Source organism: Oncorhynchus nerka, linkage group LG9b (genome assembly GCF_034236695.1).
Source record: "Oncorhynchus nerka isolate Pitt River linkage group LG9b, Oner_Uvic_2.0, whole genome shotgun sequence".
Taxonomy (NCBI): domain Eukaryota; kingdom Metazoa; phylum Chordata; class Actinopteri; order Salmoniformes; family Salmonidae; genus Oncorhynchus; species Oncorhynchus nerka.
The window spans coordinates 22086368-22105338 of record NC_088424.1 but is presented as its reverse complement, the minus strand read 5'-3'; the positions used below and the strand labels follow the sequence as shown (position 1 = coordinate 22105338).

Below are 18971 nucleotides of genomic sequence, written 5' to 3'. Positions count from 1 at the left end.
AACAAGGCTGTAATGTAACAAAATGTGGAAAAGGTCAAGGGGTCTGAATACTTTCTGAATGAATTTTTTATATATAATTTCTCAAGTTTGATATTTTCAAACATTTCAAAATATTAATGTTAAGTAGGCAACAGTTGACGCTGTAATTTAGTAATTGTATCAATTGAAGGGTTATTAAAGTGTTTAATCATATTGCCGTCATTGTGTGTTGCCTAAAATTCAGAGTAAAATGTCACTAAAAAGTCCATCACTACCATCTGTAGGTAAAAGGGAAGACTTGAACAAATCCAATCATGAGCTCTAAAATGGGTCAGTTTTTATGTTTCTCATATGAATGAACACAAAAAGGATTTTCTTTTTCTTTTTTGAATGAATCACAATAGAGAAGCTGGAATGATGGTGATTGGTTATATTGTTTTAATTGCACAACAATATGAAAAATCCTTTGAAAAATTCAAATTCATCATTATAACTGTACACATTCCTAAAACAAAGTATAACAACCATTTCTTCCCTCAGTATGACAGCACTATCTCTGGTTAAGAAATAGCCTGAATACTGGCATTGTGACAATGTCCAGTCATTTTTGGGAGTGAGATAGAAAGATTCCAAACAGCTTATTAGTATCCAGTCTTTTAGGCACAGGATATCATGGTGAACCGTTTGTAAATGCATTTCATGTTGTACAGTACAATGTACACAAGTAAGAGTAGAACAAAACCCAGAAGAACCACTAAGCCTGCCCTGGTCGTGAACGAGCTCTTACAACAACCTTCCTCCCTCTCCCCATGTTCCTCCCCCAACCCTGGGCTTCCCTCGTCAGACACAGGCACTGGAGACATCTCCTGTGTCTGCCCAGCCTGCAGGTGCCTACCTGAATGTTCACCAGACACTGTGGCCCTCTCTTGGTGGTCTATAGACAGGTAGCAGGTGTTACTAAGCAGCTGTTTGAAGAAGACAGGTGTGTATTCTGGGGGGGATGGGACAGAGATGACGGCCATAATGTCGGGGTCATCTGGGAGCTGGGAGATGGAGACCCCAGGTGGCAGGGTGGTGACAGAGCGACACCAGGGGCAGCGCAGCTCACTCAGGCTCATCTTCATCTGGGTCAAGCACACAGAGCAGCAGGTGTGTTGGCAGTCCAAGAGCTTGGGCCTGTACTGCAAATTGTAGCAGTTCAGACAGATCTGACATTCTAACATGAGGTTTTGTTGTGAGACGGTTTCCATAATCATGAGTTTGGTCTGTTGTGTCAATGTCAGGCACAAGATGTCAAACCACAAACATTCTTGTTCCCTCAGTGTGTGTGTGTGTGTGTGTATATATTTATATGCAGATTAGGGAACCATTGCACATCCAGAGAGAGACTCACAGATATTTCATGCTCTTGGTCTCGCCTCCCCTCCTCTTTACAGTTGTGTTGTACTTAGTTAAATCCATGTCTGGCTCCATCTACCCTATTAGAGAGAAGACATTTGTCAAGGCAGTGTGTGATTCAGTAATTTTCATTTAATTAAGTAATTAAAATCACTCATACTGAAAAAGTCAAAAGACTACTTGGTCATGTCCTGCCCTGTGTGTGCTGTGTGTGCCCGTGTCCTTCAAGACCCTGCGTATGACTATAAGGATAAAGTACAAGAAACCATTTTTGTCATTGAACAAAAAAAATTAAAGAAGCCTAGATAATGAGCAAACCTGTATCTGGTATGGACTGGCAAGGATGTTGACCTCTAGATCTTTATCGCTCAGCAGCCTAAGGAGAAGTTCCTGCATGACGTTGCTGAAAATATCTTAAGACAATCTTATGGGCTTAGTCCAGGTTGAAGTTTTTAGTTGAAGAAGCAGTCGTGAGTTACAGAATGCATGTCAGCCCACAAAATGTTTTCAAGTTCTTGCAAGTACTGACATACCAACCAAACCAGTTCACCAGGTTGTCTAAATAGGACACACGAGCACAGTCAAATTATCCCTCTACATAGCGGCAGGAGATACAGTTCTGTAACCTGTCTTCCACAGTTACTGCAGTAGCCTATCCTAAGTCCTGAAATTTGCAAAAATAAAATGTACTTTAATTAGAGCTTTCTAAGGCAGTCCTTGGAGTTTTCATATGCAAAGATAATGCTTTGCCACTAACTTGAAATGGTTATATATAGTTGATAATCACCTGAAAAGAAAAGTGGATGGAGCTGTAATCTGAAAGCAAAATATTACATGACGCCACACGTACCTACCATATAGCCTAAATCATGAAGTTAAAAAGTGAATGTCTACTTTAAAGGCTATGTAAACACTGAATGCCATGAAAGGTTGTTGCATTTAACTGCCAATAATGCTGTCTTCAAGGTCATTTCCTTAGTAGGTGATGTCAAAGGTTAGCATGTGAGAGGAGTGGGAGCTCATTTTGTTTAACCTTTATTTTGACAGGGAGTCATGCATTCTCACAAAGCAATAATAACAATTTTGCTGTCCTATAAATCCAGTTGCCAGTTTTAATAAAATATTTCAATGGTGTCCTCAGACCAAATGCAGGTAACATTCACAAGTCTTTTTTTTATCCTTCAGAGTGCTGTATGCGGGTTGAGTAGCACACACAAACATATTTTGAGCCAAATAATTACACACAAAAGGACAAAAAAAGACAGACGAGATCATAATGAATTGATGTGGTAGCTAGTGATTGTCAGAAACATTTTGGGGAGGCTCTCATTCTCAAAGGTTTTTGGAATAGCATTGTTTCATTCAGGTTGAATAGCCTTGTGTCATAATGCGCCCACCACCACGCCTAGTTCCTCCAGGGGGTTATATATTCCACAAAACCATTCCAGGTGCATCTCATGGAGGGGCAGCAGTGGAACAGTGAGATACTGGACAAACTTCACTCCCAGAACTCAAACATATGTGGACACATTATGGATTACTTGCAGCTACCAGGTCAGAGTCAAATGAGCATATCAATTATTTAGATGTATCTGTATGGTATCTCTATGGGTTATGTCAAGATGGGGGGGGGCTAAAAATGTCAAATAACTGTCCTTTTTCTGGCTATACTCTTCATGTATTTTGAATGGCATGGCAGATTTTCATTTATGATATCTTTAAGTATGACAACTTATTAATGGTAGTATATCTATTTGAATAATATGTTAGATTCACATGGTATGCAAAAAAAAACATATCCAACATATAGACCACTCGAGTGGCGCAGCGGTCTAAGGCGTCACTACATACCCTGGTTAGTTCCCAGGCTGTGTCATAGGACGGTGCACAATTGGCCCAGTGTCGTTAGGGGAAGGTTTGTCCAGGGGTGTAGACTGTCATTGTAAATTTGTTCTTAACTGACTTGCCTAGTTAAATAAATAAAAATATATTGGATACAGGCCTAATGTCAAAATTCAAAGAATTCCACATGACAATATAGTCATGTCAATATTGTATTGGATCATCATGTACTCTGGGTTTAATTGTTCCAGAAAGCATAATTGAACATGCTAAACCAGGTGGGCAGGTTTTGGCAGAGAGTAAACAGCACAGAAGCTCATCTGACATCAACCCTCCACAGACAGCAAGTGATAACACCTGCAGCATAACCAAGGACTTCAGTTGCATCTACAGCAAAGGTAAAAAATAAAATAAAAAAAACAGCCCAACATCATATGTGGGCATTTATGTATCTAATCCGGTTTCGGTATGAAAAATAACTGACAAAATCCCAAATTCCCGCGAGATACTGCGTGGCTCCTAATCTGTGACCAGAAATTTTATTTGCGAGGCTCCGTTTCCGCGACTGCGCAGATCCTCGCAGTATCTCAGTGGAATGTGGGAAACCTGAATACGGTAGATAAATAAATCCACAAAGATGATATTCTAAATGTCACTAAGCAAAAAAACAAAACAGAAATAGCCACTACAATGTCCAAATATGATTTTGTTAAGAGTTCTGTACCATTTGCTTGTGTATCCATCGTCATTCACTACCTAATCTGCGTTAAATAGTTTGCCAGCCTAGCAAACTCTGGTCTAGTCCAATGGAAACCGATGCAACCAAAGATCTTTATAAAAACAAGATAGTCCACAGCCTGTCGTTTCAAACGTTAACAAATGAGTCATGGTGGGCAGAGCCAAGCACGAGCTAGCGCATATTTTCGTTGGGGAACGCCTACTCGGTCAAGTATTTTCTATAACTCAATTTGTCTACGCACTCTTTCTAAACAACTTTTTTTTTTACTTTGGCAAATAGTAAAGTCTACTGAACTTGATCCACATTTTTCGTAACCTATTCTATTTTTGGGAACAAAAAATTGTATTGAGATCAAATGTTTCATCGATGAGAAAGTTTGCAGAATGTAGACAAAAAAAATCATCTCATTCCATCTCCCACTGCTGGCAACTAACCTTCCTCTCACTACCATATTTGGTAGTAAGTGGAAACAAACATGCGGTGAAATATCTGTCTAATTGTTCTATCTGTAATGCAACCCTGCTGGCTAGCTAGATGACCAATGTTGACAGTCAGGTACGTCACTATGAGATTCAAGGCTCTATTTTGATGGTTAGGGAGAAATCAACCACAAGGTTGTTGAGATGTTTTTATTTAATTTATTTTTTAACAATTCTAATTAATGCAACAGTTTGACAATGGATGAAGATACTCCAAACGTGTAAACATTTTAAAATACATCAAGTATTGACTGAATTATATCACATAAACATTTTACTGACATATATATAATGACTGGAGTTCAGGGATTTTGATGGGAATTCAGGTATTCAATATATTGTAAAATCTCACTTTTTTTCTTAGGATGCACTCATATGTACATTTTCTAATGGTATCAGGTATTTTTTTTAATACTTTGTGTTAAAAGAAATAATTATTTTTGCTACCTTTGCATGAATACACTGGGAGTATTTGCATATATGACTAAATTAACCTAAAGGGGTGGAATTTATCACAGGTGGACTACAATCAAGTTGTAGAAACATCTCAAGGATGATCAATTGAAACAGGCCGCACCTGAGCTCAATTTCGTGTCTCATAGCAAAGGGTCTAAATACTTTTATAAATAAGGTATTTTTGTTTTTTATTTCTAATACATTTTCTAAAAAATGTAAAAACTGTTTTTGGTTTGTCATTATGGGATTGTGTGTGTTGAAGGGGTGAAAATAATGAAATCCATTTTAGAATAAGGCTGTAACGTAAGAAAATGTGAAAAAAGGTCAAGGGGTCTGAAAACTTTCAGAATGCACTGTATATGTATATATGTGTATATATATATATATATACACTGAACAAAAATATAAACGCAACATGTTAAGTGTTGGTCCCATGTTTCATTAGCTGAAATAAAAAATCCCAGGGAATGTTCTATATGCACAACTTGGCTGCAATTTAAATGAATCTCGTTTTCTGGTGCTCCTACAAACTATTGCAAGTTGGGAGCAATTGCTACCATTGAAAAAATGAGCCCTGAACGTGTCCCTTTATGTTTAGATCTACTCCCTGCTCTCCGTGGTGAGGACACAACCAACATTTTCTTCCAAGAGCTGGTGAACATTCTCCTCAGCTATGTCTGCAAGTCATTCAGACGGAGCTCCAAAGTCCTGGACTTCCACCACCCTCACCAACTCAGAGAGGGCCTGGAGGGCTTCAGTCTGGAGCTCCCAGACCAGCCCGAGAACCTGGAACAACTCCTGGTCGACTGCAGGGACACCTTGAAGTATGGAGTCAAAACAGGTACCATAAGAGCTGTTGACTGTTTTTCCGAAAATTTACCAAAAAATGTACTATAGGTAGAAAACATGTACACCATGTATAAGTAAGTCATTGCTTCTGTCCAGGCAATGGCTGACATTATTGACATTATAGATTCGTATAATGTTCCAGAATGTCCTCCTCTGTCCACAGGTCACCCACGCTTCTTCAATCAGCTGTCATCAGGTCTGGATGTCATCGGTTTGGCTGGGGAATGGCTGACATCTACTGCCAACACAAACATGTAAGATTTACATTATCCCTAAGGTGTAAAATCTAATTTCTCACTAAGTCCTCATATTGCAGAATGACATTTGCCTAAGAACATATCTGACATTTACCAGAGAACAGTATATATCAAGCTTCTCAGAATAGTTGTTCTGATCTTATAGACAGGGTGGATCTGATCCTGTATGAGCACTCCTATGCTGAGGCGTTTGACGCGTATGGCCCCAGATGACACTAGGGCCTACGGTGTGCTCTGGTAAATGTTATTCTGCAATATGAGATAAAGTGTAAAACAATGTGTTAAACCTTTTTTCTAGGTTTACTTATGAAGTGTCCCCAGTGTTCATTCTGATGGAGGAGATTCTACTGAAGAAGATGCAGGAGATTGTGGGTTGGTCAGAGGAAGAGGGGGATGGAGTGTTCTGTCCAGGTACAGTGTTAGCTACATTCCGACCTTGCTATCGATACAAACAATGTAGCCAATGACAAACATACACTGTGATACAATTATCCTTGTTACTTCCATTGAATTGGTTAATTTCGTCCTCTTAATTTTGGATATATTGTTTAGTTGTTATGAAGTTGAATTAAATTATAAGCTTAAGACAATCTCTTAGTGAGATATCCATCTATAATACAATATGTATATATTTCCTTAGGTGGGACCATGTCCAATCTGTACAGTGTACTACTGGCCAGATACCACTTCTTCCCTGAAGTGAAGACCAAAGGGATGACTGCTCTTCCCAGGCTAATCCTCTTCACATCAGCACATGTACGCATCACCAGTATTCACGTTAGGTCATGCTTATTCATATTATCTATAAACATGTACTGACATATACTTTTTCCCTATTCTAGAGTCATTATTCAGTCAAGAAATCTGCAGCAGTCCTTGGGATAGGAAGTGAAAATTTTGTGGTGGTGAAATGTAATGACCGGTAAGCAAGGAGGGGAGTGTGATTTGCATTTGTTGATCGTGAACATTGACAATATCATCAGAGCTAAATGAGTGATGTCATTGTTTTACTATTCAAGGGGAAAGATGATCACTGCAGAATTGGAGTCAAGTATCATTACTGCCAAAGATCAGGTAATTGATGAATGAGTCTTCTCTTGCCAAATTGAGGGATACAGGGCTGTGAATTAAATACACGGAAGCATACCTGTACACAGTACGTCCAGCCAGGGATGGATTTAGTCAAATTAGGATGAAACAGACACCCCCAACAGAATACGCTCAAATCAGAATTTCTGTTTACCAGTCAACAACATTGTCTGGTGCATAAAAGGAGCTACCAGAGCTCCAGTGTGTTGGCAGGGACTATTTCACAGGAACAGGTCAATACACTCATCATGATTCTTGTCATCTCTCTCTTCAGGGTTGTGTCCCATTCTACATCAATGCCACAGCAGGCACCACTGTGTACGGAGCCTTTGATCCTCTCAATGCCATCGCAGACATCTGTGAGAGCCATGGACTCTGGCTGCATGTTGATGTATTTACCTTATAGCATCCATCATGGCTTACCGGACACACATTTAGCCTTATTTCTGACATATTTTAATTGGGCATGCTTTAGTCCAGTACTAAGCATAATTTGTGTATGGGAAACCGTCCCCATAAGAATGTGTTATATATAAACAGGGATGGGGAGTAACAGATTACATGTAATCGCAAATTCAAGTTTGTTCCACCTGAGCGAGTCTGACAATAAATCAGAGACTACTATGACGACACAATAAATGTGTTTGACGGAACGCGGGAAAAGAGCAGGAACAGGCTTTTGTGGGCTACAGTCCAAGCTATGTCTTCCAATGGTGCGACTGCTGTCGGCATCCAAATATTATCCAATTTGAATAAACGCTTGGGGGTAAGGATGACAGCAGTGGTGTAGTCTACGGCGATACGGATATCACTTATTATTGATACCTACATACAGTAGCGCATTGATGTGAATCACACTGCTGCTCTCTCATTTAGCTCTTTGCGTCTTACGGATTGTGGTTGTTGAGGATGGCTGTTCACAAATCTAAATGTGTATTTGAACCCAATAATGGTTGAATTCAAGAAGTTTAAACTGCCTGTACACAGTTTTTTAAACTAATGGACAGCCAGTGAAAAATGCGGTCTTGCAACAGCTGCATAGTGTGGATCCCAGCCTATGGAATATATGTGGGGCTTTTTTGCTAAATCTAATTCATGCGTTTAAAAAAATAAAAAATCCATAGACCTAATGGAGACATGCTCAATCTCGCACACTTTTGATAGACAAAGGGGCAATCTGTAGTTGCTACATCCATTTCTGGATTTATAAATGATATATGTATATGTAGGATGTATGTATGTAAATATATAATTGAATCCTATTATTATATGCAGTAGAAAGCGATGGGTTAGAAGAAGCCTACATAAACAACCCATGAAGTAAAATTTAACATCAATATATGGCCAGCTATGTAAACGTTAACATTGATTTATCCTGCAATAGATGTCAATCAATTGGTAACATACATTTTTGTCTTCTTCTAATATCACTTAAGGGGAAAGTAATCTAAAAGTAACTGAATGTAATCACATTACGTTACTGAGTTTGGGTAATCCAAAAGTTACGTTACTGATTACAATTTTGGACAGGTAACTAACGGATTACATTTAGAAAGTAAGCTACTGTACAACCCTGCATGTAAAATATTAAATATATAAAGATAAGATTGTATTTAGAGTAAAATTCTCTTTATTTCTTAACAAGCATCCTGGGGCGGAGGACTGTTGATGTCCAACCTGCACCGTGGGAAACTACAAGGGATTGAACGGTAGGTACTGTAACCAGAGAGAACAGAGACTTAAGGACACCCAACATTTACAGCTCTCCGAAAAGATAATAGATTTCTGAATTTCACTCTACCATACAGCCAGGATCAATTACATTTTGGGTTTTTTGTTTCCATTCACAATTGAAATGGAATTGACCCTCAACAGTTCTGCCTTGATTGGATCTTACATGCAGGTCTATTTGAATTCTGTTTATTACAGAGCCTGGTCTGTGACTTGGAACCCTCATAAAATGATGGGTGCTCCGCTGCAATGCTCAGCCATACTGGTGAAGAAAAGGGTGTGTAGTCTAACGCTATGAATATAAAAAAATCAAGACTACCAAAACATTCCACCCTGAATTACAATTTGCACGCATTCAGAAATACACATACATAATGTAGTCAGTGGTTTCTCACTCACAGGGCCTCTTGAAAGACTGCAATCAGATGTGTGCTGAATACCTTTTCCAAACTGACAAGCACTACGACACCTCTTATGACACCGGAGACAAGACCATTCAGTGTGGCAGGCATGTTGATGTCTTCAAGCTCTGGCTCATGTGGAAGGCCAAGGTATGTAACATACTCACATGGATTTTATATATTTATTTATCAACTGGTAAATAAAACTAACTTCATATATTTCTCTTCTTAGGGTTCAGAAGGCTTTGAATCACAGGTCAATAAATGTTTGGAAAATGCTGAGCACTTGTTTGACAAACTCAAACAAAGACCAGACTTTGAACTCGTCTTCAAAAGCAAAGTAAGTCTGTTTTTTTAAAGTCCCTTGTCCATTGAATAATTCCTCAGTGAGATGAATCGTTGTAAGCCTTTTATCTGTGATACATCCCCATGCAGCCTGAACACAGCAACGTGTGCTTCTGGTACATCCCACCAAGTCTGAGGAACATGTCACCAGGTCCTGAGAGGAACAGGAGACTCCATGAGGTAATGCTACACCTTGGATCTCTAATGTTAGTGATATATTAGATGCGTCTTAATTCAACCTTTGTGGTTCTTTATCCATTAGATACTGTATATGTAATCCTTCATTACTAGCAGCAACACATTGACTTCTGTTCATACTCTATAGAGCTAAATAACTGTTTGATTTCTAAGGTGGCACCAAAGATCAAAGCCAAGATGATGGAGCAGGGGATGGCCATGATTGGCTATCAGCCGCTCGGAGACAAAGTTAACTTTTTCCGATGTGTCTTCTCCAACCCGGCCACACAGACAGAGGATGTGGACTACCTCTTGGAGGAGATCGCTTCTCTTGGTCATGACATCTGCATCAGGACTGAAGCCGATTTATGAATCGGGTTGGGTGAATCAGGATTTAGACCACTTTATGAATCAGATTGTGGCTCAGATCAACTTTAAAACATGCGTTTAGAATTATTCTCAAATGTTTTATTGCGTAAATATTCAATTTTTAAAATATTCAAATATTTGTATTTCAGATTCAGGTAGTCAGTTAATTTCTACATACATTTTGTGTACAACAATATTGTATCTAACAGGACAATGAACATGGTTTAATTTTTAAAATATAATTTCTCAAGTTTGACATTTTAAAATATCAATGTTAAGTAGGCAACAGTTGATGCTGTAATTGTATTAACTGATGGGTTGTTAGTGTTTATCATATTGTCATCGTGTGTGGTCTAAAATGTTACATTTGACTAAAATGTCCAACATCATCTGTAGGTGAAGACAGATTTGAACAAATACAATCACAAAGCTCTAAAATGCGTCAGTTATGTTTTTCATGTCAATTAACATAAATACAATTTTTTTTGCTTTTGTACTGCATGTTTTACAGTACAATGTACATAAGAGTAGGACAAAACCCAGAAGAACCACTAAGCCTGCCCTGGTCGTGAACGAGCTCTTACAACAACCTTCCTCCCTCTCCCCATGTTCCTCCCCCAACCCTGGCCTTCCCTCGTCAGACACAGGCACTGGAGACATCTCCTTTGTCTGCCCAGCCTGCAGGTGCCTACCTGAATGTTCACCAGACACTGTGGCCCTCTCTTGGTGGTCTATAGACAGGTAGCAGGTGTTACTAAGCAGCTGTTTGAAGAAGACCGGTGTGTATTCCGGGGGGGATGGGACAGAGATGACGGCCATAATGTCCGGGTCATCTGGGAGCTGGGAGACGGAGACCCCAGGTGGCAGGGTGGTGACAGAGCGACACCAGGGGCAGCGCAGCTCACTCAGGCTCATCTTCATCTGGGTCAAGCACACAGAGCAGTAGGTGTGTTGGCAGTCCAAGAGCTTGGGCCTGTACTGCAAATTGTAGCAGTTCAGACAGATCTGACATTCTAACATGAGGTTTCGTTGTGAGACGGTTTCCATAATCATGAGTTTGGTTTGTTGTGTCAATGTCAGGCACAAGATGTCAAACCACAAACAGTCTTGTTCCCTCAGTGTGTGTGTGTGCATTTATATGCAGATTAGGGATTATTGCACATCCAGAGGGAGACTCAGACATTTCATGCTCTTGGTCTCACCTCTTCTTTACAGTTGTGTTGACACAGTACTTAGTTAAATCCATGACTGGCTCCATCTACCCTATTAGAGAGAAGACATTTGTCAAGTCAGTGTGTGATGCAGTAATCCTCATTAAATCACTCATACTGAAAAAGGAAAAAGACTTGGTTAAATCCAGCCCACTGAGCTCTGTCCAAAACACTGGTGTCAGAAACAAACAGTAGCATTAAGGCTGCACAATTCTGATCTTGTTCCACCAATCAGCCTTTTGACCAATCACATCAGCTCTGAAAAAGATCTGATTGGTCTAAAGACAGGTATTCCACCAATCAAATCAGATATTTTTCAGAGCTGATTGGTCAAAAAAGTTTAGATTGGGCTGCCTGTCTAAACTGTGTGTAAGGATAAATAAATAATCTAGTTAATGTGCAAATTTGACTGCTGAGTGATAATGGTCTAGCAGCCTTAGTAGGTAAAGTTTGTGAATGACATTGCTGCACTTCTGTTTTCAAGGCAATCTTTGTCCAGGTTGAATTTGAGTTAAAGAAGCAGTTGTGTTTGACTACATACTTTTGGTCAACAACAAAAAACACCTGAATAGAGCTGTAATCTGAAAGCTAAATATTTCATATAGGGACATATTACTAGTACCATATAGCCTTATTCATGACGTTGCAAGTTAAAGTCGTGGATATAATGATGGCGCCGGAGGAGATGGCTGACGCTTTTCGGGCACCAAACCAATTGTGCTATTGTGAGTTTTTTTGGCGTTATTTTTAACTTATTTTGTACATAATGTTTCTGCCACAGTCTCTTACGACCGAAAATAGCTTCTGGATATCAGGACAGCGATTACTCACTTCGTACTGGATGCAGTTTCTCTCTTTAACGAGTCGGCCGTGAAGGATTTACTTCTTACACCTGCCAATGCTCAAATCTCCATTAGTGTGAAGAGACATCAGGGACGTAGGTCGGGGTGCCTTGTAAGGATCTGACGGCGAGTGAGTAATCCCCCTCTACCATCAGTCCTATTAGCCAACGTGCAATCATTGAATAACAAAATGGATGAGCTCTGATCAAGACTATCTTACCAATGGGACATTAAAAACGGTTATATCTTATGTTTCACCGAGTCGTAGGCTGAGCGACGACATGGATAACATACAGCTGGCTGGGTTTTCGGTCCATCGGTAATATCGAACAGCTGCCTCCGGTAAGACAAGGTGGCGATGTGTGCATCTGTAAATAACAGCTGGTGCACAAAATCTAATAGGTTTTGCTCTCAGGTAGAGTATATCATAAGCTGTAGACCACACTATTTCCCAAGAGAGTTTTAATCTATATTTTTCGTAGCTGTCTATTTAACACCACAAACCGATGATGGCACTAAGACGGCACTCAATGAGCTTTATAAGGGCATAAGCAAACAAATGTGCATCCAGATGCGGCGCTCCTAGTGGCCGGGGACTTTAATGCAGGGAAACATCAGTTTTACCTAATTTCTACCAGCATGTTAAATGTGCAACCAGAGGTTTTAAATTAAGACTCCAGACCACCTTCACTCCACAGACAGACATGTACTAAGCTCTCCCTTATCCTCCATTTGGCAAATCTGGCCATAACTCTATCCTCCTGATTCTTGCTTACAAGCAAAAACTAAAGCAGGAAGTACCAGTGACTCGCTCAAAAAGGAAGTGGTCAGATGACGCAGATGCTAAGCTACAGGACTGTTTTGCTATCACAGACTGGAATATGTTCCGGGATTCTTCCGATGGCATTGAGGAGTACACCACAGTCACTGGCTCCATCAATAAGTGCATCGATGATGTCGCCCCCACAGTGACCGTATGTTCATACCCCAACCAGAAAGCCATAGATTACAGGCAACATCCACACCGAGCTAAAGGGTAGAGCTGCCGCTTTCAAGGAGCGGGACTCTAACCCGGACACTTAAGAAATCCTGCTATGCCCTCCGAACCATCAAACAGACAAAGCGCCAGTACAGGACTAAGATCGAATCGTACTACACCAACTCCGACTCTCGTTAGTTTGCAAGCCCTGCCACATATTACGGACTACTGCACAGCCACGAGCTGCCCAGTGACACGAGCCTACCAGATGAGCTAAATAACTTATGCTCACTTTGAGGCAAGCAACACACGAGCATGCATGCATGAGTGCATCAGCTGTTCCGGACGACTGTGATCACGCTCTGCAAGCTACACTGCCCTTTCCCACCTGGACAAAAGGAACACCTACGTGAGAATACTATTCATTGACTACAGCTCAGCATTCAACACCATAGTGCCCTCAAAGCTCATAAGTAAGCTAAGGACCCTGGGACTAAACACCTCCTCTGCAACTGGATCCTGGACTTCCTGACGGACCGCCCCCAGGTGGTAAGGGTAGGTAATAACACAGCCGCCACGCTGATCCTCAACACGGGGGCCCCTCAGGGGTGCATGCTCAGTCACCTCCTGTACTCCCTGTTCACCCATGACTGCATGGCCAAGCACGACTCCAACACCATCATTAAGTTTGCCGACGACAAGTGGTAGGCCTGATCACCAACGAGACAGCCAACAGGAAGGAGGTCAGAGACCTTGCAGTGTGGTGCCAGGATAACCTCTCCCTCAACGTGATCAAGACAAAGGAGATGATTGTGGACTACCTAAAAAGGAGGGCCGAGCATGCCCCCATTCTCATCGAGGGGGCTGTAGTAGAGCAGGTTGAGAACTTCAAGTTCCTTGGTGTCCACGTCACCAACAAACTATCATGGTCCAAACACACCAAGACAGTTATGAAGAGGGCACAACAACACCTATTCCCCCTCAGGAGATTGAAAATATTTGTCACGGGTCATCAGATCCTCAAAAAGTTCTACAGCTGCACCATCCTGACTGGTTACATCACCGCCTGGTAAGGCAACTGCTCTGCATCTGACCATAATGCGCTACAGAGGGTAGTGTGTACGGCCCAGTACATCACTGGGGCCAAGCTTCCTGCCATCCAGGTTTCCTGCCATCCGGGACCAGGCGGTGTCAGAGGAAGGCCCCAAAAAAATGCCAAAGACTTCAGCCACACTAGTCATAGACTGTTCTCTCTGCTACCGCACGGAAAGTGATACTGGAGCGCCAAGACTAGGTCCAAAAGGCTTAACAACTTCTACCCCCAAGTCATAAGACTCCTGTACAGCTAATCAAGTTGATCAGGCCATCTCACAGCCTTATCAGAAAGTGTATTGGGTATTTTTTTTAGATTAGACTGAATTCATCCTTCATTTGAGACTACTAGACACTGATTCTGCTGTGCCTTTCGCAATTGACAGTGAATACATTTTTCTTTCGAATTGTTGTGTGCGTCTATAGAATTCAGCTGTCATCATTAGCAAACTACCACACTTATTATTTTATTTTTAAATATAACCTTTATTTAACTAGGCAAGTCAGTTAAGAATACATTCTTATTTTCAATGATGGCCTCCCCCGGACGACGCTGGGACAATTGTGCGCCGCCCTATGGGACTCCCAATCATGGCCAGATGTGATAAAACATACTTATAAAGCCCATTTCCATCCACATTTTCATCTCAAATGCCTCCATTACTCCAAAAGACCAAAATACAAGGAATTATTTAAAAAAAGTTTAATTTGGTTGTAGGTAGGCCTATAAATAGAGTTAAAATATCTTTCATTTGTCCTCAGTCTGGTCAGTCAGTACCTTGTGTGTTTTTCCCATTTGCTCCTGTAGAGAAAAATATAATTAATTCAAAATGGTTAACAATTTTCATGACCATTTTAATATCTTCTATACAGGATCTGCTTGTCTTTTCAAAAAGTACATCAGAACTCCAGCATAAGGCTTCATCTTGGAATATTCATGAAGATCATTAAAATGGTTCTACTTGCCTCTTGTTTTACCAGATCTGCCATAATACCCATTACAGCGTTCTTGGTAGCCATTCCTCTGGGTGTTCCACTGTCCAAGGGAGTTTGATGGGTTAGTCTGTGCCTGTGTTCTGTCTGTAGACAAAACCAATAACACCATCAGGTATTCAGCATTGCAAACACCAACACAATGGAAAATAGTTATATGTTGAACATACCCTGTGGTCCATTTTGCCATGGTCTCCGTTTCTTTTTATTATTGTTCGGGCCATACCCAGTTTCACAAAATTCATGACCAGGCCTGGCCTTGTTTGCTTTCCTGGAATCTGCAGGAGAAAGGTAAAATGTACGTGTCATTTTCCAGCATAATTTCAAATGTGCATTTTGTGTAAGAATACAGTGGTGTAAAGTACTTAAGTAAAAATATTACTTAAGTAGTACTTTGAAGTAGGTTCACTTTACATTTGACAACTTTATACTTTCCTAAAGAAAATATTGTATGTTTTACTCCATACATTTTCCCTGACATCTAAAAGTATACGTTACCTTTTGAATGCTTAGCAGGACAGGAAAAGGACCCAATTCACACACTAATCAAGAGAACATCCCTGATAATCCCTACTGACACATTAAACACATATGCTTTATTTGTAAATTATGTCTGCGTGTTGTAGTGTGCGCCTGGCTATCGGTAAATAAAAAAATGTAATTGTGCCATCTGGTTTGCATAATAAGCTATTTGAAATTATTTATGTTTTTACTTTTGATACTTAAGCATATTTTTGCAATTACATATACTTTTGATACTTAAATATGTTTAAAACAAATATTTTTAGACTTTTACTCAAGTAGTATTTTACTGTGTGACTTTCAATTTTACTCATTTTCTAGTAAGGAATCTTTACTTTAACTCAAATATGAAAATTGGGTACTTTTTCAACCACTGAGAGTACATCAAATCGTACAGTAATTCAGACCAGTGTATGAAATTACTTACCCATCTGTCGTTTCTGATTCTGTAGAATGCCACACTGCTGCTCCTGAGGCTTGGGGAGATCAGGGGCCACATTTCCCTCATTCAGTCTGCCTGTGGGGCTCTTCCTGAAACTCGCAACGTTTAGCTTTGGCTCATGACAGGAGCAGTTCCTCTCCTGTAGCTTTGAACACTTCAGACCATACACCTTGAACTGTCTGTTTGAGGAAGGAGCCGTTAGCATCCTAACATCTGCGATCATCTGCTTGCAGCCCTGTCGACTGGGTACAACAGGCCCAGTCTGTTTGGCAGGCTCCTTCTCTTCAATCTCCATTTCCTGGTTGCAGGGACCTGGACAACTGTAACCAGGCTCTTGGTCTCCTGCCATACATTTGGAGGCATATGTTTCAGGGTCATCTGGAGAGCAGAGTGGGCTCTGAGCCCTGTGCTCTGTAACTTCCAGAGGCTGCTGATTTGGGCTACATTGAGCCTTGGGTTTCAGTGACCCTTGAGTGCTATTCAATGATCCTTCAAGACTTGGGATCATTGTACTTTTGCTTGAGAACATAATAGGCAAACCATCCACACTGGCTTTTTCCACAGGCGCCACTGACCAAACAAACTCCTTATCATTTCTCTGTATTTGCCTATAATGGAATGACTCCTGGTATGGAGTAGCATTCTCGTCAGACATTTTCTCAGCCTCTTTCACATTTTCTAAAGTCAGCGAAAACCGCCGACTTCTCCTCCTCTCTGTTATATCAATGACCTGACTGGCTCGGAGGCCTTGATTGACCTTAGCAGGATCAGATTCCCTCTCAGTCACCACCTCAGGATCCATAAGGACGTTCTCTATCAGCAATTCCTTGGAGGGGACATATGGGGCCAATGACTGCACTGACCATACTGACTCATTCAACTTTTTCGGTACCTGCCTATAATGAAAGGACATCTGGCTTTGATCAGCTGAAACTTTCTCAGACGACTCCTGTGCCACATCTTCTGGCGCCATCAGTCCATTTTGTATCAGCCACTCTGTAGAAGGGACGTATGGTGCCATTGACTCCACTGACCACACAGACTCATTCACCTTTGACTCCGTCATCAAGTCATGAAAGATAAAAGGTAGCTTCAGTATTTTGTAGTGGCTATTGTCTAAGTTCGTAACACCTTCACAGCTTCCTGTCATGACCACAGGAAGCCCTCTGGAGCCCTCTGTGGTATTCTCATGTGTAATTTCTTGGGTAAGAATCTGACCGCATTTGGGTGCCCTCTCCATTTTGGAAGATGGCGAACCTCCGCCGATCAACACATCTGGGAAGGAGGAGGACACACACCTCTCAGCCATGATAACCTCATCCGCCTGGTCAGAGGAACTACACATGGGGACCATGCCATCAGCAGAGCTAACTGACCACACATCATGATGCACTAGGTGACCTCCACCATGGACAGGCTTCCCCAGTGCCTCTATAGAGGTCCTATGTGAGTGGATGGTCTTGGTTCCTGCAGGTGGGTCTGTGGGGGAATTAGGTTCTACTTCCGGGCAGCTCTGTTTCTCTGCATTGGAGCATGGCGAGGATGGGGTGGTGGAGTGGGTAGAGTTGGTGCCTCTTCCAGAATCTGACCCAGCCAGAGGGGCAGCTGAGGGAGCATAGTCTTTCTCCGCTTCAGGTGGTGGTTCAGTCTGTACTTCGGAGTTGACAGTCTCTCTGGGTGTGGTGTTCTGGTAAAATGTTCTCAACCTATTGTGGTGGTTCTGGTAGACCATGGCAGCAGGACGAAACTGGTATTGTCTGTACTCAGCAGGGTGCAGCTGGGCATGGGGAAGAATATAACCTGGGGCCTCCATGTATGGTTGGGGAGGGAATGGTGGCATAACCATGCCCGGCATACCGTAACCTAAAGACAGAATTAGAAGGGATGAGCATCATTGAATTGAATCAATTATTAAATAAAAAGACAGCTGAAAAACATGGTGTTCCTAAAATTATGGAAGTGTACATTGAGTTTGTACAATAGTATATTAATCAGAACAAACATTTGGTTTAATTATCATTAATATTACTTTATACACCCAGACTGAACATTTCATAGCTTTTATACTACAGAGTATGAAAAAGGATTCAATCGTACCCATCCCTGGAAAGCCAGAGTATGGGTTGTAGGGCATGGGCCACTGGTAGTGGTAGACAGGAGGAGGAGGCTGCACAGGCTGCACGTAGAAGTAGGGTCGAGGCTGGTGCACATGGGGCGGATGTTCGGTCAGATAAGGCCCTACTCCTTGGGGTCCATGCACTGGGTGCCGTGTACCAGGGTTAGGCTGACGAACTGGCTGGCGTGGCCCAAGGCGCCTTGCATGTCGACCATGCAGTCCATTTTCAAACGGGGTTGCTGCCATAACTCAACTAGTCAAAGAAAGAGATGGTAACTATAAGGAAATACATTGAATCAATGAAAAGTCTGACATTGTAATTAATTAATGACCTGAATTCAATCAATGTCATTGAATAATAAGTGCATCTTACAAATGGTGACACTTCAACAATTAACTCCAATTTCCCTGAATAAGAAAATAACTCTAAAACAGAGCACACAAATGTAAGAAATGACCTGATCACCACCAAAACAATAGATCAACTTGCATTGCCTAACAACACGCTGATTGAAAGTGGAAACTAGACACACCTGGCATTAAGTAGATGACTATGAGGGGTGTGGTTTCAGTTTGAAAAACAGTTCCTTATTTGGATTGGTTTACCAAAGCTACCGGTAATTTACCAAAGTTACTGGGATCTTTGGTAATTTAGGTAATTTA

General features: G+C 41.2%; 3 protein-coding genes and 1 long non-coding RNA gene across 5 annotated transcripts; 1 reads left to right on the top strand and 3 right to left on the bottom strand.

Annotated features, from left to right (window-relative positions):
* Positions 1–394: 394 nt before the first annotated feature.
* LOC115113947 (uncharacterized) lies at positions 395–1946 on the bottom strand. Its single transcript, XR_003861169.2, has 3 exons — positions 1696–1946; positions 1373–1457; positions 395–1160 (listed from the first exon to the last, which is right to left on the bottom strand). It is a non-coding gene; the product is annotated as an uncharacterized LOC115113947 (long non-coding RNA).
* Positions 1947–2831: 885 nt separating this feature from the next.
* On the top strand, positions 2832–10543 carry LOC115113946 (glutamate decarboxylase 1-like). The gene is made up of 15 exons (XM_029641880.2): positions 2832–2931; positions 3471–3617; positions 5492–5734; positions 5906–5996; positions 6298–6410; positions 6640–6755; positions 6842–6921; positions 7019–7073; positions 7363–7477; positions 8731–8797; positions 9018–9096; positions 9221–9370; positions 9453–9560; positions 9656–9745; positions 9917–10543. The coding sequence occupies exons 1-15, from the start codon at positions 2835–2837 to the stop codon at positions 10112–10114; spliced, it is 1749 nt and encodes a 582-aa protein (XP_029497740.2). The 5' UTR covers positions 2832–2834; the 3' UTR covers positions 10115–10543.
* On the bottom strand, positions 10498–11245 carry LOC115114846 (E3 ubiquitin-protein ligase RNF152-like). The gene is made up of 3 exons (XM_065013607.1): positions 10821–11245; positions 10626–10739; positions 10498–10501 (listed from the first exon to the last, which is right to left on the bottom strand). The coding sequence occupies exons 1-3, from the start codon at positions 11243–11245 to the stop codon at positions 10498–10500; spliced, it is 543 nt and encodes a 180-aa protein (XP_064869679.1).
* A 3678-nt stretch (positions 11246–14923) lies between these two features.
* Positions 14924–18824, bottom strand: LOC115113945 (uncharacterized). 2 transcript variants are annotated; one of them, XM_029641879.2, is made up of 6 exons: positions 18767–18824; positions 18290–18561; positions 16178–18055; positions 15399–15506; positions 15202–15315; positions 14924–15037 (listed from the first exon to the last, which is right to left on the bottom strand). In XM_029641879.2, the coding sequence occupies exons 2-6, from the start codon at positions 18552–18554 to the stop codon at positions 15003–15005; spliced, it is 2400 nt and encodes a 799-aa protein (XP_029497739.2). In that variant the 5' UTR covers positions 18555–18561; positions 18767–18824; the 3' UTR covers positions 14924–15002. The 2 variants fall into 2 exon arrangements, with proteins under 2 accessions (XP_029497739.2, XP_029497738.2); XM_029641878.2 differs by having other exon boundaries at positions 18682–18818.
* Between the last annotated feature and the right edge of the window lie 147 nt (positions 18825–18971).

Bases quoted from the DNA above. Each gene is read 5' to 3' on its own strand.
- LOC115113945 (XM_029641879.2), bottom strand. From the start codon at position 18,554: ATGGCAGCAACCCCGTTTGAAAATGGACTGCATGGTCGACATGCAAGG. The intron at 18,056-18,289 runs GTACGATTGAAT...TTCTGTCTTTAG, and splicing joins CTCTGGCTTTCCAGGGATGG to GTTACGGTATGCCGGGCATG. The intron at 15,316-15,398 runs GTATGTTCAACA...TTTTGTCTACAG, and splicing joins ATGGCAAAATGGACCACAGG to ACAGAACACAGGCACAGACT.
- LOC115113946 (XM_029641880.2), top strand. From the start codon at position 2,835: ATGGAGGGGCAGCAGTGGAACAGTGAGATACTGGACAAACTTCACTCC. The intron at 2,932-3,470 runs GTCAGAGTCAAA...TAATTGTTCCAG, and splicing joins GGATTACTTGCAGCTACCAG to AAAGCATAATTGAACATGCT. The intron at 7,074-7,362 runs GTAATTGATGAA...CTCTCTCTTCAG, and splicing joins TCATTACTGCCAAAGATCAG to GGTTGTGTCCCATTCTACAT.
- LOC115114846 (XM_065013607.1), bottom strand. From the start codon at position 11,245: ATGCACACACACACACTGAGGGAACAAGACTGTTTGTGGTTTGACATC. The intron at 10,740-10,820 runs GTCTGGTGAACA...TGACGAGGGAAG, and splicing joins CACCAAGAGAGGGCCACAGT to GCCAGGGTTGGGGGAGGAAC.